This window comes from Mytilus californianus, unplaced genomic scaffold (assembly GCF_021869535.1).
Source record: "Mytilus californianus isolate M0D057914Y unplaced genomic scaffold, xbMytCali1.0.p SCAF_23, whole genome shotgun sequence".
NCBI classification, from domain to species: domain Eukaryota; kingdom Metazoa; phylum Mollusca; class Bivalvia; order Mytilida; family Mytilidae; genus Mytilus; species Mytilus californianus.
Window position 1 is genome coordinate 1,276,159 of NW_026262672.1, and position 27,828 is coordinate 1,303,986.

The window sequence follows — 27,828 nt, forward strand, 5'->3', positions numbered from 1 at the left end:
GTTGAAAGCATTTCTTACTACTATAGATAAAGACGAGCTCATAAATCAAACAGATGATTTTGAAGATTTTATGCTGACCTTACCAAAACTGAGACTGACACATGCTAATAATATAGTTGCCAGCATCTGCATCCAGGAAGACTAATTTTACAATATGCTGGAGATATGATATAACTTTGTCCTTTAAATTTGTTAGTTTTGTTTTTTTGAGGAAAAAAAATGATAATTATTTTTATTTATTGAACATGAACTTGGGCAAGACGCTAACTTTGGATTTTATTGATTTTTTTACACTTGTTTAACAGGAAATAAACGTGCTTGATTAGAATCTTATTCTTAAATTATTTTAACTTCTACTAACTATATATCAAGAATTTATTAAATGTTCATAATACTATAAAGTATAGAAATGGGGAATGTGTAGAAAAAACCTGATCAAAATGACCCTATGGGAAATACATACAACACTTAGGCCAACATTGAATGGGTCTTCAATGTGAAAATTTCCATCAAGAGGCTGACTTGAGCAGGCTCCAAAACATGCATCTACTATGCCAGAAAAATGGACACTGCTCGTACACATTGAAAATACAAGAGATGAACAAACATGAAAACCACACCAGTTTTGATACCAAAAAATATAAATTACTGACTTGAAACAGGCTCAAAATGCTGCAGGTTTAAACATGTTTTGTGAGATCTGAATTTCACCTCTTGCCCTCTAGCCAATGTAGAATAAATAAACACCTATTGAAAGATAATTTTAAAACCTAGTTCAAAAGAAGTCCTGGTCCTGAATTAGTTTAAAGAATTTCGACTTTGCAGTGATTTTTGTATAACTTAATCATGACCTGTTTAAATTCAATGTTCCATCTGATATTTTTTTTGCCACATTTAATATCATTGAACATAAAAGAGTCACATAAATCACTATTCCATTTTTGTTTGAGGCAATAATCAAAATCAAGGAGAGAAATAAAAGACTCAAAAACCAAAATACATTTACAACAACCAGTAAAAAACAAGAGTGAAATCAGGCCTTGAGGTTATGCTTGAACATTTTGATTTGATGTTGGTACATAACTTGGTCATGAGCAGATACTTATGTTCGCATATGTTCATCCGATGTTGTTATTATCCTTTGGCAGTAATTCATGCACATGAAGTTTCACACAATTTATATGAAATGTGAACTTTTGTCATCACTTGGAGTCTGTCTGTAGTATGCATCTGTTGTCAATTTTAACCACAAAAAATCTTCTCTGAAACTACTGAACCAATTCAAAATTCAACCACGCCAAATTCAGCTGAAAGAGCCTTAGAGTATTACAAACCTTGACTGCCATTTCTTAAAATAGAAGGAAGGAAAATAATTTTTGAGTTGGTATAATGATTTATCATCACCGTCCAAAAACACATTTGGTTTCCAGACAAAAACTTTTGTTCAGTGATTGAATCTTGATTAAATTTGACAAGAAAGTTCAATACCCCAATAGGTAGGTTGAGATTGATTTGGGGGATTATGGTTCCAATAGTAAAGGAATTAGGTCAATATAAAAAAGAAGATGTGATATGATTGCCAATGAGACGACTCTCCACAAGAGACCAAAATGACAGAAATTAAAAACTATAGGTAACCGTACAGTCTTCAACAATGTGCAAATCCCATACCGCATAGTCAGCTATAACAGGCCCCGAAATGACAAAGTAAAACAATTCAAACGAGAAAACTTTTCTCTTCACTTGACATCTATCATCGTTGTCAGTTAATTTTACAAATATTTTCTCTGAAAATCCAGGGCCAAATTTTATCAAACTTTGCCACAATCATTGAAATCTGTTGTTGGGTTGCTGCCACTTACGTGGTAGTTCTTTGTTAATTTTGCAGGATTTTGGTTATCTAGAATATTATTAGAGCTATATACAATCTGTAAACAGCAATAACATTCAACAAAGTAAGATCTACAAATAAGCCAACATGGCCAAAATAGACAATTGATCCTTAAAGCAATTATTGCCGTTCATAGTAAATTTTTTTAATCTCTTCCAAAAATCTTCTCTGAAACTACTGAGACAAATTAAACCATTCTTGACCACAGTCATTAGAGTATCAAGTTTAAAAAATGAGTGATGGCTGACATGGCTAAGAATAGAACATGGGGACGAAATGCAGTTTTTTGCTTAGATCTCTGAAACTAAAGACAGGTTAAGATCTAACTGCCCTGAAATTTCCAGACAAATCGGACAACCTGTTGTTAGGTAGTTGTAAGACCATTTTGCAGCTTTTAATTATTATAAATAGAAATAAACTTTAAAGTGCAATAATTTCCAGCAAAGTAAGATCTACAAATATGTCAACATGGCCAAACTGGTCATTTGACCCCTTTATGGCCATTATATGCAATTTTTATACAACCGCAAACATTTTTTTGGGATCGTATAATGGTATGATGTCGTCATCGTCCGATGACACATTGGTTTCCGGACAATAACTTTAGTTTAAGTGAATTGATCTCTATGAAATTTTTTAAGAAGGTTCAAAACCACAAAAGGAAGGTTGGGATTTATTTTGGGGATGATGGTCCCAACCGTTTAGGAATTAGGGGCCCAAAACAAGCATTTTTCTAGTTTCAGGATAATAATTTGTGTATAAGTATTTCGATTGCTCTGAAATTGTACCACAATGTTTAATATCACAAGTAGAAGGTTGGGATTCATCGTAGGGGTTATGGGGCGAACAGATAAGGAATTAAGGGCCAAAAACAAGCATTTTTCTAGTTTCCAGACAATAACTTGTGTGTAAGTGTATGGATCTCTCTGACATTGTAACACAAGGTTCCATATCACAAAGGGAAGTCTAGGATTCAGTTTGCGGTTAATTGTCCAAAACATGTAGGAATTAGGGGCAAAAAAGGGCAAAAACAAGCATTTTTCTAGTTTCCAGACTATAACTTGTGTGTAAGTGTATGGATCTCTCTGACATTGTAACACAAGGTTCCATATCACAAAGGGAAGTCTGGAATTGAGTTTGGGGTTAATTGCTTAAAACATGTAGGAATAAGGGGCCAAAAAGTTTCCAGACAATAACTTGAGTGTAAGTGTATGGATCTCTCTAAAATTGTACTACAAGGTTCCATACTACAAAGGAAAGGCTGGGATTGAGTAATGGGGTTATTGCTCCAAGGAGGTTTTCAAAAAGTTGGGGGAGGGGGGGGGGGGGATTTTTTTTCCAATTATTTCAGGGGATTCATATTTTCTTTTCAAAATTTTTCATATTTCGAATTTTTTAAAATTTTCAAGAAGACATCTTCCATTGCACAGTATTGCGCAATAGATTTGAAAGACCTTTGACCACATTTATTTTGAGTCAGAAACCTATATTAGGTCAAAAATTTGATCACAATCCAAATTCAGACAGTATCAAGTTGAATATTGTGTCCAAACTTGCCCCAACTGTTCAGGGTTCGACCTCTGCGGTCGTATCAGGCTGCGCTCAGCGAAGCATTTTATTTACAAAATTCTCCACTTGATCTACTGGGCCGAATAGAAATAAACTTGGCCACAATTTTCAGTAGGTTATCATGACTTGTTTGAAAAAATGTATCAGATGACCCTGCCATCAAACCGCCTTTGCTAAAATAGAACATAGAAGTTAACTGTTTAGAAGTCTATGAGAAAATTGTAAAAAAAAATTCTGAATGGTGACAACTTTATCACTTATTCAAATAATAATGATAAGATGTCTTCAGTAGCTATTGTAAGACTACACTAAGATGACCTGCTTTTAATTTTAAATACTGTGCCAAATTAAAGCAAACTTGGTCTCAATCGTTATATAATTTTACATGATTTCCAAAAACCACATTAGATACAGGTGAGCGACACAGGCTCTTGAGAGCCTCTAGTTATTAGTGTCATTGGAGTGCCATTTGTTGCGTATCTGCAAAATTTTTTATTCATTATTGTGTCGTTTGGATACTCTTTCGCTAACGTATATGCAAGATTTGTTTAAATTGTCTAATTTTTTTCACTCTTTCCGTTATGAGGATACTATCTCATTGACGTACAAAAATGTATATGCCAATTTGTGCACTATTAAAGGTGTATTCTTATTGACGAATTTGCCACTTTTTTATAACTTGCGTCATTAAAGTACTGTGTCATCGACATATATGACACATCTTTTTTTGGTCGTTGGAGTTCTCTCTCATTGACGTATATGCCATAACCTTTTTTAATGAACATTATTATCATTTGTATCGTTGATGTACTGTGTCATTGATGTATACGGCGCATCGTGTTTATTGTTTGTGTCGTTCGCTACTGTATCCTTGACGGATATGCCACATTTTTTTATTTGTGTCGTTAGGTTACTGTCTCATTGACGAATATGCCACTTCTTTCTTTTATTATTTGCCTGTTTCGTTATTGTTCTGTCTCATTGACGAGCATGCCACATATAATTTTTAGCTCACCTGGCCCGACCTTTTCTCATCACTTGGCGTCCGTCGTCGTCGTTAACTTTTTACATCTTGAACTTCTTCTAGAGAACCACTATATGGAATGAAACCAACCATGGCATGAATGTTCCTTATGAGGTGCTGACCAAGTGTTGTTACTTTGTAGCGGATCCATCATCCAAGATGGCCGCCAGCGGGGGACTTAGTTTAACATGGGACCCTATGAGAAATACATACAAATGTCTTCTGTTAGAGAACCACTGAATGGAATGAAACCAAACATGGCATGAATGTTTCTTATGAGGTGCTGACCGAGTGTTGTTACTTTGAAGCCGATCCATAATCCAAGATGGCCGCCAGCAGGGGACTTAGTTTAACATGGGACCCTATGAGAAATACATACAAATTTCTTCTTTTAGAGAACCACTGAATGGAATGAAACCAAACATGGCATGAGTGTTGCTACTTTGTAGCGGGTCCATCATCTAAGATGGCCGCCAGCGGGGGACTTAGTTTAACATAGGACCCTATGGGAAATACATACAAATGTCTTCTTTAAGAGAACCACTGAATGGAATGAAACCAAACATGGCATGAATGTTCCTTATGAGGTGCTGACCGAGTGTTGTTACTTTGAAGCCGATCCATAATCCAAGATGGCCGCCAGCAGGGGACTTAGTTTAACATGGGACCCTATGAGAAATACATACAAATTTCTTCTTTTAGAGAACCACTGAATGGAATGAAACCAAACATGGCATGAGTGTTGCTACTTTGTAGCGGGTCCATCATCTAAGATGGCCGCCAGCGGGGGACTTAGTTTAACATAGGACCCTATGGGAAATACATACAAATGTCTTCTTTAAGAGAACCACTGAATGGAATGAAACCAAACATGGCATGAATGTTCCTTATGAGGTGCTGACCGAGTGTTGTTACTTTGAAGCCGATCCATAGTCCAAGATGGCCGCCAGCGGGGGACTTAGTTTAACATGGGACCTTATGGGAAATACATACAAATGTCTTCTTTTAGAGAACCACTGAATGGAATGAAACAAAACATAACATGAATGTTCCTTATGAGGTACTGACCAAGTGTTGTTAATTTGAAGCTGATCCATCATCCAAGATGGCCGCTAGCGGGGGACTTAGTTTAACATAGGACCCTATGGGAAATACATACAAATGTCTTCTTTTAGAGAACCACTGAATGCAATGAAACTAAACATGGCATGAATGTTCCTTATGAGGTGCTGACCAAGTGTTGTTACTATGAAGCCGATCCATAATCTAAGATGGCCGCCAGCGGAGGACTTAGTTTAACATAGGACCCTATGAGAAATACATACAAATGTTTTCTTTTAGAGAACCATTGAATGGAATGAAACCAAACATGGAATGAATCCAAACATGACATGCATGTTCCTTTTGATGTACTGACCAAGTGTTGTTACTTTGAAGCTGATCCTTCATCCACGATGGCCGCCAGATGGGGACAATGTTTAACAAAGGACCCTATGGACAATACATACAAATGTCTTCTTTTAGAGAACCACATACTGAATGGATTGCAACCAAACATGGCATGAATGTTCCTTATGAGGTGCTGACTAAGTTTTGTTACTTTGAAGCTGATCCTTCATCCATGATGGCAGCCAATGGGGGGACTTCCTTTAACATAAGACCCTATGGGAAATACATACAAATGCTTCTTCTAGAGGTGCACTGAATGGAATGAAACCAAAACATGTCATAAATGTTTCTTATGAGGTGCTGATGAAGTGTTGCTACTTTGTTGCCGATTTACTGTTCAAGATGGCCACCAGGATTTTTTTATTAAATTACAGGACCAATATTAAACCAAATTTGGCCTCACTCATTATTAGGGTATCTGTTATGATTTTAATCTATTTTTACATGATTTCCTAAACCAAAGTAGAATCAGGTGAGCGACACAGGCTCTTGAGAGCCTCTAGTTACATTTTGAACTTCTTCTAGAGAACCACTGAATGGAATGAAACCAAACATGGCATGAATGTTCTTTAGGAGGTGCTGACCAAGTGTTGTTACTTTGTAGCGGATCCATGATCCAAGATGGCCGCCAGCAAGGGACTTAGTTTAACATTGGACCCTATGGGAAATACATACAAATGTCTTCTTTTAGAGAACCACTGAATAGAATGAAACCAAACATGGCATGAATGTTTCTTATGAGGTGCTGACCGAATGTTGTTACTTTGAAGCCGATCCATAATCCAAGATGGCCGCCAGCAGGGGACTTAATTTAACATGGGACCCTATGAGAAATACATACAAATGTCTTCTTTTAGAGAACCACTGAATGGAATGAAACCAAACATGGCATGAATGTTCCTTATGAGGTGCTGACCGAGTGTTGTTACTTTGAAGCCGATCCATAATTCATGATGGCCGCCAGCAGGGGACTTAGTTTAACATGAGACCTTATGGGAAATACATACAAACGTCTTCTTTTAGAGAACCACAGAATGGAATGAAACCAAACATGGCATGAATGTTCCTTATGAGGTGCTGACCGAGTGTTGTTACTATGAAGCCGATCCATAATCCAAGATGGCCGCCAGCGGGGGACTTAGTTTAATATAGGACCCTATGGGAAATACATACAAATGTCTTCTTTTAGAGAACCACTGAATGGAATGAAACCAAACATAATACGAATGTTTCTTATGAGGTGCTGACCAAGTGTTGTTAATTTGAAGCTGATCCATCATCCAAGATGGCCGCTAGCGGGGGACTTAGTTTAACATAGGACCCTATTGGAAATACATACAAATGTCTTCTTTTAGAGAACCACTGAATGCAATGAAACCAAACATGGCATGAATGTCCCTTATGAGGTGCTGACCAAGTGTTGTTACTATGAAGCCGATCCATAATCTATGATGGCCGCCAACGGAGGACTTAGTTTAACATAGGACCCTATGAGAAATACATACAAATGCTTTCTTTTAGAGAACCATTGAATGGAATGAAACCAAACATTGCATGCATGTTCCTTTTGAGGTGCTGACCAAGTGTTGTTACTTTGAAGCTGATCCTTCATATACGATGGCCGCCAGATGGGGACAATGTTTAACAAAGGACCCTATGGACAATACATACAGATGTCTTCTTTTAGAGAACCACATACTGAATGGATTGAAACCAAACATGGCATGAATGTTCCTTATGAGGTCCTGACTAAGTTTTGTTACTTTGTATAGGATCCATCATCCAAGATGGCCGCCAGCGGGGGACTTAGTTTAACATAGGACCCTATGGGAAATACATACAAATGTCTTCTTTTAGAGAACCACTGAATGGAATGAAACCAAACATGGCATGAATGTTCCTTATGAGGTGCTGACCAAGTGTTGTTACTATGAAGCCGATCCATAATCCGAGATGGCCGCCAGCGGAGGACTTAGTTTAACAGTGGACATATGGGAAATACATACAAATGTCTTCTTTTAGAGAACCAGTGAATTGAATGAAACCAAACATGGCATGAATGTTTCTTATGAGGTGCTGACTGAGTGTTGTTTCTTTGAAGCCGATCCATAATCCAAGATGGCCGCCAGCAGGGGGACTTAATTTAACATGGGACCCTATGAGAAATACATACAAATGTCTTCTTTTAGAGAACCACTGAATGGAATGAAACCAAACATGGCATGAATGTTCCTTATGAGGTAAAAACCGAGTGTTGTTACTTTGAATCCGATCCATAATCCAAGATGGCCGCCAGCGGGGGACTTAGTTTAACATAGGACCCTATGGGAAATACATACAAACGTCTTCTTTTAGAGAACCACAGAATGGAATGAAACCAAACATGGCATGAATGTTCCTTATGAGGTACTGACCAAGTGTTGGTACTATGAAGCCGATCCATAATCCAAGATGGCCGCCAGCGGGGGACTTAGTTTAACATAGGACCCTATGGGAAATACATGCAAATGTCTTCTTTTAGAGAACCACTGAATGGAATGAAACCAAACATGACATGAATGTTCCTTATGAGGTGCTGACCAAGTGTTGTTACTTTAAAGCTGATCCATCATCCAGGATGACCGCCAGCGGGGGACATATTTTAACATAGAACCCTATTGGAAATACATACAAATGTCTTCTTTTAGAGAACCACTGAATGCAATGAAACCAAACATGGCATGAATGTTCCTTGAGGTGCTGACCAAGTGTTGTTACTATGAAGCTGATCCATAATCTAAGATGGCCGCCAGCGGAGGACTTAGTTTAACATAGGACCCTATGAGAAATACATACAAATGTTTTCTTTTAGAGAACCATTGCATGGAATGTAACCAAACAAGCATGCATGTTCCTTTTGAGTTGCTGACCAAGTGTTGTTACTTTGAAGCTGATCCTTCATCCACGATGGCCGCCAGATGGGGACAATGTTTAACACAGGACCCTGTGGACAATACATACAAATGTCTTCTTTTAAAGAACCACATACAGAATGGATTGAAAACAAACATGTCATGAATGTTCCTTATGAGGTGCTGACTTAGTTTTGTTACTTTGAAGCTGATCCTTCATCCATGATGGCCGCCAATGGGGGAACTTCCTTTAACATAAGACCCTATGGGAAATACATACAAATGCTTCTTCTAGAGGTGCACTGAATGGAATGAAACCAAAACATGGCATAAATGTTTCTTATGAGGTGCTGATGAAGTGTTGCTACTTTGTTGCCGATTTACTGTTCAAGATGGCCACCAGGATTTTTTTATCAAATTACAGGACCAATATTAAACCAAGTTTGGCCTCACTCATTATTAGGGTATCTGTTATGATTTTAATCTATTTTTACATGATTTCCAAAACCAAAGTAGAATCAGGTGAGCGACACAGGCTCTTGAGATCCTCTAGTTGAAATATGTGTGGTTTGAGTACGGTCTGATTGACCTGTATGCCACATTTTTTTCGCGTCGTTAAGGTATTGTCACATTGACGAATATACCACAATGTTTATGTCGTAGGACTATATCATTGATATATACGACACATCCCATTGAAGTATATGTTTCAAAAACCTATATGCCACAACATTGTGTTTTTAATATTTATGTATCATTGAAGTATATGCCACACCATTTTACTGTCGTTGGAGTTCTGTCTGATTGTCATTAATGCCACATCATTTACTCACTTGCGTCGTTAGTATACTTTCTCGTTGGCTTTTTATGGTTAGTGTCGTTGGTTTCTGTCTCATTGAAGTATATGACACATTTTTCAAAACTATTTGTGTTATTAGAGTACCGTCTTATTGCGGATATGCAACCTTTTTTTATTATTATTTTTGTCGTTGGGGTACTCTTCTTCATATGTGTATGCAATATTTGCTGCTCATGTCTCATTCACTATTTGTGTTGTGAAAATACTGTATCGCTGATGTACAGAAATGTAAATGCCACTTCATACACTATTCTTAATGTAAAGATACTTTCTTATTGGCGAAAACGACACAATTTGTTTTAATATTTCCGTTAATGGCGTATTGTGTCATTAGGGTTTAAGCGGCATATTTTTATAATTTGTTTCGCCGGAAACTGTCTTGTTAACGTCGTTTGGCTGTGCGGAATGTACAAGTACGAAGCCACGTCCGGTCAGAATGGGGACGTTTTATCAGATGCCTCATGTCGAGAGAGCACTATGCTCTCTGCACGTTAAAAACCTTTGCAACATTTCCGTCCCAATCCACTTAACCCTCATTTTCCAGTCAATATATACCCGACTTTCATCCCGGACGGCCTCTATTTTAGGACCTAACTATTGTCTTAAATATTAATTTGTTCTCGTCTGAACTTGAAATAGTGTGCCACTTTAAGCAACCCACAATCGATCATTGACGTATATGCCACATTGTTTTTTTGTTTTTTGGGGCGATGAGTTACATGACACATCTGTTTTTATTATTAATTTCGTTAGAGTACTGTGCCATTGATTTTTATGATACATCCTATTTTAGGATGTGTCTCGTTCCACATTTGTTTTTATTCTTTGGAGTTATGTTCCATTGACGTATTTGCAACATCTTCAGTACTTCAGTGTCGTTAAGGATGTATCTCATATGACAGTCCATTTTCTATTATCTGCGTCGTAAGAGTCTAGTCTCATTGGCGTATTTGCCATATTTTCCTTTAGTACATGTTTCGTTAAGGATGTATCTCATATGCCATTCCATTTTCTATTATCTGCGTCGTAAGAGTCTAATCTCATTGATTTATATGCCACATTATTCTTTAGTACTTGTGTCGTTAAAGGTTGTATCTCATATGCAATACCTTTTTTATAATCTGCGTTGTAAAGGTAGTCTCATTGATGTATCTTCCACATTTTTTTTTTCTGTTTGAGTAATGTTTCCTTGGCGTATATGACGCACCTTTTTTTCTTTCTTTGAGTCGTTTGGTTACTGTCTCATTCACATATGTCACATCTTTTTTTATGTTTTGTGTCCTTTGAGTACTGCATCATTGAGTTAGATTTTTAAAAACTATTTGATCCATTAGGGTACTGTCTCATTGATGTATATGTCACATCTTTTTATTTCGTTTGCGTATGGTGTCATTGACGTATTCCACTTGGGCTTTCTTTTCCTGGCCATCATTTTCGTAAGTACGTGAAATATTAATGGTTAGTTCCATAACGTCCAATGACAAATATTAATTTTGCAGTTGCAAAAATTTCCGTCATATTCAGGACCCGACGAATAGAAAATTGCTGCAATGCGTGCACAGACGTCTACAGGAATACATTGGAGGTGGGAAGGGTTGTTGTTATTGGAGTAGGGGTTTAAGAACTGCAGAATGAAAGTGACACATTAAAATTTGCTCTATTTTACTAAAGATTCGTATAGAATCTTTTTATTTCGAGAAAGATTATATACATACGACTAAAATTTAAATAATAATATTTGTTGCAAAGAGTCAAACCCCGCCGGGTTAACATGCAAACATTATATGTACACAAGAAGCAAACAACACACGAAAAGAAACGAGTCAAATATATATGTATATATAAAATAATTTTTGCGGGTTTTTAAAAGATGCTCTGAAATATATTTTGAGTTTTTGCACCAACCATCACAACCAAGCTAGCAAGTGGAAGTGAACCAAGAACAACATGTCATTGACCTATATAACATTTCCCGCAAAATTCATATAAAGCTTTTTTATTGTCGCACATAAACTTTAAGCGGCAATCAAACACATAAAAACGCATTTAATTAAAGATATCTTATATTGAACTATTAAGAAAGCATGTTAGTAATTCCGTAAAATAAATCATAATTGATTAAGTTGAATTTGTATTCGGTAGATAAAACACAAACACATACAATCAATTTCGAATGACTCAATGCAAAAACAAATCTGAATTCGAATAAAGTAACTAATGTTCATTTATGTTTGTTTCTCTTTTACGTAAAAAAAAAACCCCTTTTCGTCATTTATATAATAAACCAGCAGAATATTTTGTTGTTTGATCAAATAAATTCCAAATAAATATCCATTTGATTCAGTAAGAAAAACCCGTTTTTAGATGAGAACGCCTGATAACATTTTCATTGATAATATCTTTGAATTATACATAAAAGATAGTAGCATAAACATTGTTTCTTACTCGGAAAATTTTTTTGATTTTCCATATTGAAATATATAGAACAAATGAAATTTCATTTTTTTTAAAATGCCGAAAATTTCATATTCGAAGAACATTAATCAAATGCAACAGTCGAGGAAGATTCAAATTACATTTTCAAAATCAATCATAATCTTTTAATAATTCTGTCATGGAATTAAATTTGGATGTAGGACACAAAACTATTGTACCACAGTAATATCAGCCTGTATGGTGTTATACCATGTGTTATTTGAACTTGATTACCATCTAGTTGTTAAAATCTTCATCAGATTAGAAAAAAAACCACACAAATAAACTTAAAACATGTCATATAGTTTGGTATGAATAGCAGAATTAGTTGGTTAATTTGTTGTTTATCGTCCAGTGGCAAATTAATCATGCATATTCAGGAAGAGAACAAATAAACAATGTACATAAAATGTAAATGTAAGTCTACCGGGATGAAAGAAGCATATGAAAGGCAAATGAAGGTAAAAATAGGTTTCAGTTAATGAGACAGCAACTCAACGACACGATACAAATCTTAATTTGTTCCGATTTTATTTACAATCTACACATCCATATAGAATATTTAAATTAATTCGAATAAAAAAAATATTGAGGACATACATATGACTTGAATTTAAATGTCCTCTGAAACAATTTTTATGCAGTTTCAAAATATTTAATGAAATATAAAAAGTGCACATGAATCAAAGACAACATGTCTCCAACATTTCTCTAAATATCCATATAAAGTTGATTTGATATCACACATAAAATTTAAGCGTTGATCACACAAAACATTTACATATCACAGTTGTTAATATTGTGTTTAGTTTGAATACGGAATACCGCTGTACAGGTATTAAGTTAGATTGATAGTAAAGAAAACACAAATAAATAGAAGTTAGTTTAAATGACTTAATGCATAAACAGATCCGAGTCCGAATAAACTCATTGTCTGAAAGAATTATTCATGTTCATTTATGATAGTTTTTTTTCACGTCAAATAGAAAAGCATTTCCGTCATAACTATTACAAACAAGTAGAATATTTTCTTTATTGTCAAAATAAATTTCAAACGGCCTATCCAATCCATCTGATTTAGTAAGAATTTCTCTATACTGTTCACCATCGTCAGATACAACTACTACAGTGTGTGTCCTCCCATTAGTCACATACACATTCCCCTCATCATCTGTTGTTACACCACGTAAATCTTGAATTGTATCCTTTTTAAACTTCCAAATTAATTTTCCATCTAACGAGCAGCAGTATATTGATTTAAAGTCTATATAGACCAACCTGTCTCGGTCTACTGTAATGTCGGCGATACGGTGTGAAGGTAAAGGTATAGTACGTATTACTTTACCTGTCAGGTCCATCACATGTATTATATTTCTATCAGTAACAACGTACAGGTTATTATCATTATATGATATTCCGTAGCAGCGACCACTGGTGTTGATTGTACTGGTGACAGAACCTGTAGATATATTTATTATCAGTATGGTTTTGTCATATCTACATGATACTGCTACAGTGTTAATATTTACCACGGTCATAAACCACGGTGTATAGGACAGAGGAATGTGATGGATATCAGTACCGTCTGAATTACAAATAATAAGTTGTCGATTTCTGTAGTCGGTAAACACTAATGTATTGTCTGTTTTGAGACAGCTAGTATTTTGTAGATTTTCATTCGTTGACTGTTTTATATTTAACTGTTGACGTAAACTGACAGAAACAGGAAGGTTGATTTTGACAGATTCTTGATCCTGAGTGAATGGTTCTTCTTTGATAGGTTCATTTTCTGAAATAAATAATGATTTGGTTATTTCAACAATCGATTACAAAAATGTACCACTAAAAGGGATTAAATGATGCATTTTTTTGTATATTGTGCGTACTATATATTATTATGTAATATTGAATTTTTCACGAACTAAAATTTTCTCTCCGATGTTAACAATTACTAATTTTCACTTTGAACAAATCGAGCTCAACATGATCCGACCACATCATATAGTTCAAGGAAAATCGTAAAAAAAGTGAAAAATGACATTGAAAAACAGATCTGTGTAGAGCATAGTAATGTCCTGGATGTAATATATAATTTGATTGACTTCTTTTGTCCTAATCACGGGAAAAGGAGGGCTGTGTCTCTTCCTATATGAACATTTTACACAGACGTTTCGCTGGAATAGGTATCTTTTTGATATGTCAAATATATTAGTTGGTTGCAATTCCATCAAGGTAAACTGTATATGAGCCAGTATTTTTATCTTTTGATAAAATATCTGTATGTATGTGTTTTCCGCTTTTAAATCAAATTAAGATATCTAAAAAAATGTACTGATAACTAAGAAATATATGAACGAGTAATAAATATGTCATGAAATAAATTAATGGGTCGTGATTTTTACAACATTTCAATATACGAAGGGGTTGAAATACCAGCTGCACTTCTGTATCCACAATCCCATGTTTAGACCATCCCCCAACCTCAAAGGTCCTTACTACCTTGAACTTTATTTAGCATATGTTGTTTTTTTGTAAAGAAAACAAACGTCCGACTTTAATGGGTCGAAATGAATAAAGTAGAAACACACCGGCGATGTTGGCTAGTAGAGTGGTTTTTTTTTACAATAGGAATTTTAAATTGTCTCACTTTACAGTACTTGCATTTTAAATGTATTCCTTATTTGTTCTCGTCTTAAAAATGAATGAAATATTTGCCATTGCAGGTAAAGCAAACAACAATTAATCAATTGATCTTTTATGACCTTACCAGTCAGAAAACATGTCTCTGAGAATTGTGATTGCTGATGTTTAAAAATGTTCTTCATGAATAAAACTATATTTTTTTACAATAGGGGAAAGTGAATATCATTATAAGACACATCTTAGCACATGATGTATTTCGGTTACAAAAATATCTGGTATGGAGCATGTTTTGCAAGGGAATCTCCTTCAATCCACGATAGAGTATTCCGTACAAATCTCTCCGTATAAAAACCCAAGTATTCGCCTCCAGGGTTTTCACGTAGTTCTGTGGGATGTATAAATACGCATTCACGTCAATTCAGAATTGGGTTGTTGATTATAATGAAAGGTAAATGACACGTGTATTACAGCTTTACATTACAATGGTTTTGGGATGCCTATCCGAAGCAAAATTGTTGAACCTATCTAACATGTCTTCGTTTTTGAGGTTGTCAAAATCCCGAATACCCCGTCCTTCATACCAGCCGAAGACCAAAATTGTGCTCTTTGTTGTTCTTTTTAATTTAAATCAATCAATCGTTGTCGCCGACTGTAACGTTATATGGAAACTTATAGATGAAATGCAATATAACAAGACTTTTAGATGAAGATGTTTTCTATTGGTTTATATGCAAATTTTGGTTTAACCACGAAATCAAATTTCCTCAATCCACTAAAATTGGTACCCACGAAAAAATATAATCCAAAGTATTCATTATGACTCCCCACAAGGGTGACTACGGAATAGAAATATGGTTATCATTGGTCTCCCTCCGACCGGCAGCAAAATTCTCGCCAAAGTTGGGCGTTCGTTTGGCTGTGCTGGATGTATCAATTACGCAGCCTCGTCCAGTCAAAATGGGGATGTTAATTCTGATGCCTCATTTAAAGCGAGTGCCCGCTCTTTATACGTAAAGAATCCTTGCAACAGTTTTTAAGGCGGTCCGCAGGTGGCCTGTTGCAAGGCTGAATTTCTGTCCCTTTCCAATATACCCTCATTTTCCCCGACCTTCATCCCGGACGACCTCTATTTCAGGACCTACCTATTGTATTTATTGCTAATTTGATCTCGTCCTGAATATGCAACTAACAATCAATCATTCTGACTCGATCTTAAATGTTCCTGATTAAATTTATTTGAGGTACAAATTACTTAAAAAAGAAAAGGAAAAACAGGAATTTCACTGTTATTGTCAGTTTTATTTGTGATCATTTAATCCAACAATAAGTTTTCCTGAATAATGGTGCTAGTATGTATTATTGGTATACAGCTAAATTGTTTAATCTGAACACACAACTTGCCTGTCTGAGGTCACAAGCCTAAGCATGTCAGTCGTTGTCTTTTGTCAATTTGAAATGTATTTTTTTCATTTGGGGAATTTGGTATAGGTTGTTGATTTTTTAGGGTGTTTGTTGAATTGTTGAAATTCAAAGACTTTATTCAGGCAAATTTTGGGCTTCTGGAAGTGTAATTTGATGAAAACCGTATGCGCATTTATATTACAATATAATAATCATTGGGTCGCTGTTACATTTACAGATATGCCACGTATATATTTAAATTTGAAAAGAGGTAAAGAAAAAGTATTCCACATACTAAACTTCTAATTTGAGTCTGCTGCCTTCATTTTAACAAGAACCACACAGGGTGACTGGTGAAGAGAGATATGGCCACTAAGGTGTTCTACCTACCGGCAGTACAACACTTGGCAAAGTGAACCGTCATGTTGTCTATGCGGGATGTACAAGTACGCAGACACGTCAACTCAGAATTAAATTCGATGCCTCATGTGATTGCCATGCTCTCTGCACGTTAAAAACCCTTGCAAAAACTCGTTAGAGATCCGAAGGTGGCCTGTTGCGAGGCAAGATTTATTTCCGTATCTAATAAACACTCCATTCACTGCGGCAGTCATAATTTTCCCGACCTTCATGTCAAATGTCCTCTATTACAGGACCTACCTATTGTATTTATTAGTACATGTCCTGAACATGCAAGAAATATTTGCCGCTGGAAATTAGGCCACCACCCATCAATCAATCACTATGCCCGAGGGAGTTTGAATCTTTGTTACTTAAGTGAAAAAATCATCTGAAACACCTCCTCCTCAGCTGGGGAATTGCACAGTACTTTCTGCAACACTGATCTCAACACAGTGCAGTTAAATAAAAGTTACTCTTTACAAATTACTTGTGTCTGAAGTTCTTATCCTTATTTCCATTCATGTTAAAGCATATAACAAACGTTGTGATCAATGAGAAATATATGTGAGATGTATAAATAGGAATTCACGTCAGATCAGAATTGGACGTTGAATATGAAATACGGAAATGAAACGCTTTCTACAGCTCTACATTACAATTTGTTTTTGGAGTTGCTGATACGAAGCAAATTAGTTGATCCTGTGTAACATGTCTTCATTTTCAAGGCTGTCAAAATCCTAAATACCACGTCCTTGATACAAGCTGAAGACCAGTAAATTTGTTAAAAATTGTGCTCTTTGTAGTTGTTTTCTTTAAATCATAGATGAAATGCAATTTAACAAGACTTTTAGATGAACATGTTTACTTCTGGTTTAAATGCAAATTCTGTTTAAACCAGGAATCCAAATATCTTCAATCCATGAAAATTGGTATCAACGAAAATAAATTATTCATCATGACTCCCTCTAAGGGTGACTGGGGAATAGAAATATGGTCACCATTGGCCTTCCTCCGACTGGCAGTAAAACCTTCGCCTAAGTGGGCCGTGTGGGATATATCAAGTACGCACTCACGTCCACTCAAAATTTGGACATTAAATGCAATTGCCTCATGTAGAAAACTGCAATACTCTCTGTACGATAAGAAACTTTGCAAAATATATTTGAGGGGTCCGAAAGTGGCCAGTTGTAAGGCTAAATTTCTGTTTGTACCTAAAAAAACACTCATGTCACAGAGACTGTCTTAATTCTCCCGGCCTTCCAGCTAAATGGCCTCTATTATAGGACCTACTAATTGTATTTTTTTTTTAAATTGTCCTGAACATGCAAGAAGTATTTGACACTGGAAAATCTATTAATCAAATTTGCCCTTTGGAGTTAGAATCTTTGTAATTTAAAAAAGAAAAAATGTTCAAAATCATCTCGATACCCAATTAATTCCTCATCAGCTGGAAATAACACTATACACTATATACTGAGCATGACAATTACTCCTTTTTTCCTGCAATACAGGTATCCACTCCCATTGAAGGTAAATACACACAACACTACAAATTTCTCGTGTTCGAAGTGCCTATCTTGATTGAAAGTCATGTGGAACTCTCAAATCGTAGCACTTAGCCTGGTTTTGGGCTTACTTTTGATTCCAATTTGTTTTTGTCAACTCTCCAACGTATTGTATTAGGTTTTGTATAGTAGCATCACTGACGAAACCTTAATTGTCGAAATGATTTGTTGGTGCAATAAAATAAGTACTGTTAATGTTATGGATATCAAAGATTGTCTTTTCATTGTTGGAATGTACAAGTACCCGTTCACGTGCACTCCGTGTTTTTGTTAAATGTATTTCTATTTGTATCCTTCTGATGAGTTAAGACTTTTTCAGGTGATGTTTATAGTTTGTTATGTTGTACTGTTACACCGCTACATTCTGTATATGCCTGTCACAAGTCAGAAGCCTGTAATTCAGTGGTTGTCGTTTTTGCCGTGTTACATAATTGTTTTTCGTTCATTATTTTGTTCAAATATTATGCCGTTATTTTTTTTTTCGTTTGAATTGATTTACATTTGTTTTTTCGGGACCGTCATAGCCGACTATGCGGTATGGGCTTTGTTCATTGTCGACGGCCTTACGGTGACTTATAGTTGTTAATTTCTGTCATTATTTCTGTCATTTGGTCGTTTGAATAAAGTCGTCTCATTGGCAATCATACCACATATTTTTATATGTACAAATATGTTAGAACGTTAGGAGCTTTATCACTAAAGGAGACATACAAAAAAAATTAAATTCTTCTAATTTTAACTTTGTCTGATGTAGCGGGAACCTTAATTGTGTTATTTATGAATTCATCACACATCATTAAATCAGAAACGTTTATACATATATAGCTCTAAATTCACATCGGTATTTTGTAAACCGGTTCAGAAAGGATAATGTATGCCACTATCCAACATTAACTCCAAATATCAAAAAAAGTTTTACAAATCTAACAAAAACAACCTTCAGATGTCCATAAGATATTATTCTGTTGGATATCAGTATTGTTTTTTGAAATATGTCTTCTACATATTTGCATAATGACTCAAAACGTTTTACATGCACAACCCCAAAAACTGCAAATAATAGCATATTCTAGTCATTACTGTATTGATACGAGCGACAGCAGAAAGATGTTGCTACTAAATGTATTTTACAAAGATGTTATGTTTGTAGAATATCTTTCGTGGTTAATCTGTTGCTCATATGTTCGATGGATAAAATATGTCGTAGAGTTGTCACTGGTTCAGACGTACTTATAATATAATTGTTTCTGTGACTGCATCCTACATTAATTTGTAAGATCCTCTACGATAGATAATTCAGCTTATCTGTAAAAGTTCCATCTTCATGCGTTATATATCATGTACTGTGTTACAACGTTAGATTAAAACTGACGAGGAAAGGTAACACCCAGCCACCGAAAACTTTTTTTTTTGTAGAGCCTAGGTGGTCGAGTGGTCTAGCGCGTCGGACACGGTGCAAGGCGATTGGTGCCACGATATCTCAGTAGCATGAGTTCGAGACCCCGCCAGGGAAGAACAAATGTTGCACAAATTTACAGATCTAACATTGTTGGGCTGTTATTTAGACGAAAGTCTAAACAAGTCTAAATTGAAAACAACGTTCTAACCTATGATTGCGATGGATAAAAACCGCAATTTTTCTACGTGTGCATGCAAAACAAATTGCTTGGTAGAGGGGTCTAAATACAGCACAAACAAAACATTTTTCTAAAGACCAAAAAAGTATATTTAAACAAAACGCATTTGACTAGCAGATGTAACAAAATGGATCTTAATTATTAATTGTATACTAAACAGAAAACAATGAAAAGATGGTATGCCGCAAACAAAAGGTGCAAAAAGTTGTACGCCATATTCGGATTTCGACAATAATGTCTCTTCGGTGATGTTAGGAATCGAAACGGTATTTGGAAGGCCATATAATTTACCTCAATTTAGGATAGACTCTTGAATTTTGAAGAGTCGAAATAGGATGAACGGATCATATAAACCCGAAGGCAAATATAATACAAGCCAAAACGAAAAAAATATAAACAAGTCTAAATTGAAAACAACGTTCAAACTTATGATTGCGCTGGAAAAAAACTGCAATCTTTATACGTGTGCATACAAAACAAATTTCTAGGTAGAGGGGTCTAAATACAGCACAAACAACATTTTTCAAAAGACCAAAAAAGTGAAAAAGTATAGTTTTACAAAACGCATTTGACTAGCAGGTCGAACAACGGATGTTCTTAAACCCTGCTGACTGCCATTGGCGATCGTAAAAAAAAACGGATCACCAGATGTAACGAAATTAATCTTAATTATTAATTTAATACCATACAGAATATATACATATATATATATATATTCGCGAAATGATCAGATCATGTCAAATATGTAAATTTTTATATGTTTATGATGTGGCATCACACGTGACCTTTCTGCATTTAAGTGTCCAAATTACAAATTGGCATACTTTTGATGTTTACAATTTTTGCTATTTCAGGGGCCAAATAATGGCTCTAATCAAACCTTTCAACCTGTATTACACAGGATTGAGGTCATAATCAACTATTAACATGAGTGAGGAAGTAACAACGTCATACATACAGAAATAATCAAAGGAATGCTATATTTGTGAAAACACATTAATGTGTAAAACTGTTAAAGTAATCTTAAATTAACGCATGCACTTTTGAATAAAGAAACATCTCCTAAAGACAAGACTTGGAAATTATACCGCTATTAATATACTTATGTTGTAGAAAAAATAAACCGATTAATAGATACAAATGCTATAGGAGAATATGTAAACATAATCTTACCTGGATGTTGGTCATCCTGCTTAGTGTCTAGTTTCGCTCTGTCAGGAATCACTTTAACCTAAAAGCAATTTGTGAAACAAGTGAATAAAAAAATATAATTTAAATGGCTCAACTATTCATAATGTTCTACTGAACACTAAATAAGTATGATAATTTAAGTACGAAGCCAATTAGAAAGGTTATGCAAAAGTTAACATGTTAGATATTTTGCAGATCTACATATAAACTAGTTGCAGATATAGTTCTTGCAATTGCAACATTATATGTTACTGTTTTACTGATTAGTAGGTATTCATGAATCCGTCACCGATCAGTCGAGTTGATATCATCAATCCGTCAAACTTACAATGAGAAGACTGATTGATCTGTGTTAGGGATTCAACTCTATCTATTTATACCTCTGGATCGATACGTCTGCTAGGGGACTTTCTGACCACGAAGTTAGCATTAGCCTAGCATTACCCTATTAGTCAGTATTTTGATACTTGCATGACAATACGAATATTGGTATGATTTAAATTGCTGTTATTTCATGTTATTTCAAAATCATTTTAAAACAAGGAATGTATCTGCCTAGTGCTTAGATGTGATTCTTTTTCCAGGTTTGACTTCATTATTGTGTGTTTTTTTTTTTTTTTGGTTTAGTCTCCTCTTTGACATTTGTATAGGAGTTTCGATTTTCAAATTATTTGGCCTAAAACATCAATGATCAGACGTTTATGTATCAATGAGCATCTGGTGCAGTAAAATGTGTACTGTTAATGTTAACGTTATTATAATCACTGGATCTATACTTTTCTTGTGGACTTTCATCCCCGGAAATATCATTTGCCAAGAACTGGCAAATTTGTGTTGCTGTCAGATAATTTTGAAATCATTTTTAAATTAAGGAATGTATTATCCTTATGCATAGCTCCTTGTCGGAGTTTAGATGTACGTTTCGGTCTTTGTTTTATCAGCTGTTTCACGTTTGTATTCGGTTTTTCATTCTAAAATATAAATTTGTCTCGAGCATCATTGATTGTTTAAATGCATATATGGTAGAGTTGAATTGGTACCGCCAATGTTCACCTGATTACTACCACTGAACTAATTCATCTCTTTAAGGACTTTAAGTTCCCAAAGATTTCACGAGTCCACTAGCCAGTATTGGTGGTTTTTAAGTAGACGAGGGTACCATTAGCCTAGTAGTCAATATTTCGATGCTTGCATGAAGTGACGGTTATTGTTTTATCAAACTGGCTGTTAAAAAAATTCGGAATCATTTAAAATTAAGCAATGAATCTCCATCATCTTGGGTAAAAACACAGTATTTGTATCAAGTAACTGTGTCAAACTCATGAAATCATGGATTAAATTACATTTGTTGTAATGCATTGTTCGCAGAAAGATTAGTTACTATTTAAATCAGGTAACATGTTGTATCTGAATTTATATTAATTTGTATGAACTTTGTCTCAACAGAGATACTTAACATTCTGAATTATTCTTAATACATTCTCAATGTTTATCAAAAGATTCTTACCATTCTGCTTTTCTGTCAAAATAATTTCTAAACACTTTATAACATTTCTTTTTTTGTCTCGACATATTCTTTACCATGTTTACATTCCGATTTTTCAACATATCTTAAACTGTATTTTATTACTTTTAAAATTATTTGTCTGTTTTGGCATCTGCCATCTTGGGATTTTACTAACTAATTTGTCTAAATAGCTTACTTGTACAAGAATTATTTGTAATAACTCAAACAGCATAAAATACCGAGCTTCAAGGGAGATTCGAAACGGAAAGTCCTCTATCAAATGGCAAAACATATAGATCAAACACATCAAACGAATGGAAAACAACTGTAATATTTCTGACTTGGTACAGGCATTTATTCATGTCAAAATGGTGGATTAAACCTGGCTTTATAGCTAGCTAAATTTCTGACTTGTATGAAAGTCGCTCAAAATTCCATTATATTGACAACAGCGTGCGAGAAAAACAGACAGCTTTATTATGTAAACCTACTGTAAAAATTTTGTTGTAATATTAGTCACTATAAAAACAATTTCAGCATAGAAAAAGAAGACATTTAGACACTTTTAGCGAAAATGAAAGATAAGAAAACAGAAATCACCACAGCACAAAATAAATAATAAATACCGACCCACGCCAAAAGTATAAAACCAAACATTTACTGACCATTGCATGTTACAAATATACAAATAATAAAAAGAACACTACAACACGTAAGTAAGATGATAAACAACGTCAATACCCAGAATCTATACTTGAAGACTATACTGTATTATTTGTGAAGTTAAATTAACGGCTGTATTTAATTTTTCATCGGAAATACGTTTTTGTTTATCTTCCATTTGAAAAAAAAAATTTCAAAACATCTGGATATTCTCTGATGTGCACATGTCACAAAATATGAGAATGAAAGTTTGATGTCTGGGAACAGTATTTCGAAGACATGTTACGAGATCTGAAAATGCATGTTTAATATGCACATACCACTAATATGAACATACCACAAATATGAAAATGCATGTTTAATATGCACATACCACAAATATGAATATGCATGTTTAATATGCACATGCCACAAATATGAAAATGCATGTTTAATATGCACATGCCACTAATATGAAAATGCATGTTTAATATGCACATACCACAAATATGAAAATGCATGTTTAATATGCACATGCCACAAATATGAAAATGCATGTTTAATATGCACATGCCACAAATATGAAAATGCATGTTTAATATGCACATGCCACAAATATGAAAATGCATGTTTATGTATATTGTGTTGCTATCCTTCATATAGGCATAACAATTACCATTGCCATTTCCATTTTCATTAACACATTTATTACCATTAAAATTTCCATTATTATTACTAATACCATTTTCATTACATTTACCATTTGATACAGACAAAGCTGATTATATATTTTGCTCATTGGACTTGACGTCTAAAATTGAATTTATGAAAGACCCCTGGAGAGAAAGGGACACAGGGAGTCAAGACTGTTGACAATGTTCCCAGACAATATCAGACTGAGTTAAGCCTTTATTTAAGACAGTTGAGGTTTTCAAATGATAATCTAAGCAATGTATAATGATGCCGTTTTACAAACATACCTCATTGTTCATCCAGTGCGAATATATCTGCTCAGATCGATGCATTTGCTTATGCTGAATACAGAAACACTCCTTCTCAACTGTCAGTTTCTCATATTCAAATGTGTCTTTGAAAAAACAACCATCACTGCATTTAAAATATAGTTTAAAAGATATTTTCACCTTATATCTCTCTTTTATATCTTCAATAAGGTGAGTTACTTTACTGTATATATCGCTACATGTGCTTCCAAATCCCTCATGTTGTTCGGAAAACGTCACAACCTGAAGAGCAATTGTATCAGTCGACATGGTAACCAAAATCTTTGTACCACCAGATCCATCAATGTCAAACATACATATGCCACGATATAAAGCAATACCACCCTCTACTTTGCTAGAGTAGTATGTTCTGATAAACCATGCAGATATATGGTTAAAGAAAGATGGTGGAAGAAAGTCAAATTTAAAACAAAGCCAGGAAGTCCTTTTACATTTTCCATCAAGAATGCCAAATTTTTCACATACATCGTCAAACGTGGAAGACGGCATCATGCTTGGCATTATATAGTAACTGGAGTTCTCAATTTTGACCAATATATCAAGCTTTTCCATAATTTTATTCAAATTATTTTTTTGTCCTGAAAACTGACTTCCATCTTTTGATTCGAAGAGTTCTGTTATTAATGAATCACTTATTTTGCCTTGTAGTGTAAACAGTGTCCAGTCCTCCAGGTGATGCAATCTTCTGTTGGCAACTCTATCTGAAACTAAACACCGGAAAGCATCTGCTAACCACTGAGGCTTTAATATGATCAAATCCGGTAAATTTTCAAAAAAAATGATGTTCCCTACGTTATGCTGAAATCTGAGAAACATCAACAAATCCTTTTTTTCTATAATATTGATATCAGGATGTTTAGCCATATTTGACATTTCTGTAAAATGAATGAAATTTTTTCCATCGTTCTTATTTATTTCAATCAGATGTTCTAAAAGAATCCATTTTAACGGAAAAGCGTTACCCCAATTTCCCATTTTCCGTGCAGTCTCGTAAATTGCGTATTGCAACTTTTCAAATTTTTCGTCACTGTCTTTCGTATTTGATAGATAAAACTTGTCGTGCAAGTGATGATATTTGGTTTGAAATCCAAGTACCTTGCCCATTTGATCATTGAGTTCCTTTTCTCTCTTCTTAAAATCTGCCTACAGAAAATATACCAAAGAATCAAAGGTTATCATGTTTGACACTTTAACAATAGTTATTGAGAATAAATTATGAACTTCCAACTATATGTCATCTTTATTTATTCCAACGTATCACTAGCTCTCATGAAAATTATACAGAAAATATATGGGTCTTCTTTAGCTTACTATACGGTGTAAGGTTTTGTCATACGCCCTATCATAACCTACATGTACATCTAATTGGCAATCATACCTAGTCTTCTTAAAGAAACCACATTGGCTTACTGCGGCATAAATTTTAGTCATCCCGGATGTATTAATTCGCGCAAAGTCAGAATGCGGACGTGCTTCGTGTAGAAAGAGAGCATATCTATATGCACAATTAAAGACTTTGCATCAATTCTTTATGAGCCAGTGCAGGGGCCTGTTATCTGGCTAAATTGCTGTTCCTATCTCATTACCCCATTTTCAAGTTGGTTTCCAAACCATCATATCGGTCACCACCTTATTGGAGGACCTACCTAATGTTTTTATTAGTTTTGTTTGTTCTTATGCTGAGCATGCATTCAATCAATCCCATATGAACTAACGATATCTATTATCCTAAATCTTTTTTTCAAATTCTAAAGAGAGAGGTGAAAGATACCAAAGAGACAGTCACACTCATAAGTCGATAATAAACTGTCAACACCATGGTTAAAAAGGGAAAAAAACAAACAAACAACAGTACACAATACCCAACACAGAAAACTTAAGACTGATCAACACGAACCCAACCAAAAACTGGGGGTGATCTCAGTTTCTCCGAACCTTGATCCTCGTCTTGATGTGCATGTCATATTCGCCACTGGACATTGAATATCTCTGCATCATTCTAAACATGCAATGCATATACACATAACTTTGATTAACGTCGCAAGTAACGATAACTCGGCAGGGAACACTATTAATCCGAAAAAAATGATGTGTACGCAATCCTCAAGATAGGTTTGTTTTAGTGAAATAATGTATCTGCATTCTGCTCAAAGCAATAAAAAATAATAACAAACACAATCTGTTTTATAGTAATCCTTTTAAGGGGTCCTTTTGTGGTCTGTAGCGAGGCAAAATATATGTCCCTTTCCAACATTTTATCTTTTAAATGTGAAGCGCATAGATTACATTTTGTAATTATTGTTATTATATAATGCGCTCTATAAATATTGTATTTATAATAAACAATTGGTTTTCAGTTCCAAATCCCCGTGCTCAATCCCTTTAGTCCCATATAGAAGGACACATATACTGTATTAATTGTTTTTGGGGTTATGTATAAAATATAAGTCACCTGACGTTAAGCAAGCACCAATTAATCAACTTATTCAACGGAGTTCTATTTGTTCATAAGTTGTTTTGTAAACTTATTGTCCAAGTGTTTTGTTAATTTTAAGCGCTCATAAACATGTCTAAGATCGCACGTTATAAATGTACCTGTTCAAATGGTGTTGCTGCATGTTATTATTGTTTTACGTTATTTTTGTATTATAAATAAAGACTTTCATTTCTCTTTTAAGGAATTATTTCGCATGTTGTTATCCCCGGGTTTGTTACAATATTTATTAGTCTCATTGGCAAATATTACATGATGACGTTCCGATCAACAACAGAATTGTATTACCTCGTCATATTTATCCTTTCCAGTGAAAACTAATACAATCGGAGGATCAAAGTGCCGATCACTGACTCGTCGTATGTCGCTCGTTCGATGACAATGGATAGAATCAAACCAAAAATCAACATACTCTGAAACATATAAACATTGTTGAATAGATGATGTTTCGAGACCAACTAGGATACCTCGAGTGTGTACCCTAACAAGAAAATATGATAAAACTATCTCTTATTTCTAACATAAATTGAAACTATTTATAATAAGAAAAGAACGAACTTACTGTTTTTTTGTATAAGAAAATATTCATATCCTAATCTTTCTATATATATGTAGTTTTAGCTTTGTATAACCACTCGTTATCCGATGGAGACTGTCTGTCATAAAGTTGTCACATGTTTAGACGTGTATAATAAAATTAAAATTTGATGTGGCGGCAGGGTAATTTACATTATCATCATTTAAGACAGACAAAACAGCTGATCTGTAAGGTACATCATATACTTGTAACTTTACATCATGTACTATATTTCAACGCTAGCTAAGGGAACAGCTATTTAACTTAATGGTTTTTTTCTAATAAAAAATATTTTGATCCCCAATCTGATGACAAAAAAATTATCTGGCCAAGCAGATGGCAAAAAAAAATATTCTGAATCCAGATTTACCCCATACAGATGGGTGCAGTCCTAACCTGTACAGCAAGTTAACCTGTGACAGAATTTAGGACGGCTCTGACCAGTCCTACAACAATCAAGTTAACTTGAAAAGCGGAATTGGTCCTAGGACTGTTTTTATGACTGCCGAAAAAGATAACTTGGATACAGGTCCGCTACTATTATAAGTTAACTTCGAAACCAGTCCTGCCATAAGTTAACTTTGATTTT

The 27,828-nt window shown here is 34.8% G+C and overlaps 1 protein-coding gene across 3 annotated transcripts in view; it reads right to left on the reverse strand.

The window, feature by feature from the left end:
* Positions 1–12,666: 12,666 nt before the first annotated feature.
* Positions 12,667–27,828, reverse strand: part of LOC127732304 (uncharacterized) — a 96,574-nt gene continuing 81,412 nt past the window's right edge. For all 3 annotated transcript variants that reach the window (XM_052241369.1, XM_052241366.1, XM_052241368.1), the window contains exons 11-14: positions 26,951–27,075; positions 24,127–25,311; positions 20,980–21,037; positions 12,667–13,947 (exon numbers count right to left, since the gene is read on the reverse strand). In XM_052241369.1, the coding sequence (XP_052097329.1) occupies positions 13,112–13,947; positions 20,980–21,037; positions 24,127–25,311; positions 26,951–27,075 (2,204 nt within the window). In that variant the 3' untranslated portion in view covers positions 12,667–13,111. The remainder of the gene's footprint in view (positions 13,948–20,979; positions 21,038–24,126; positions 25,312–26,950; positions 27,076–27,828) is intronic.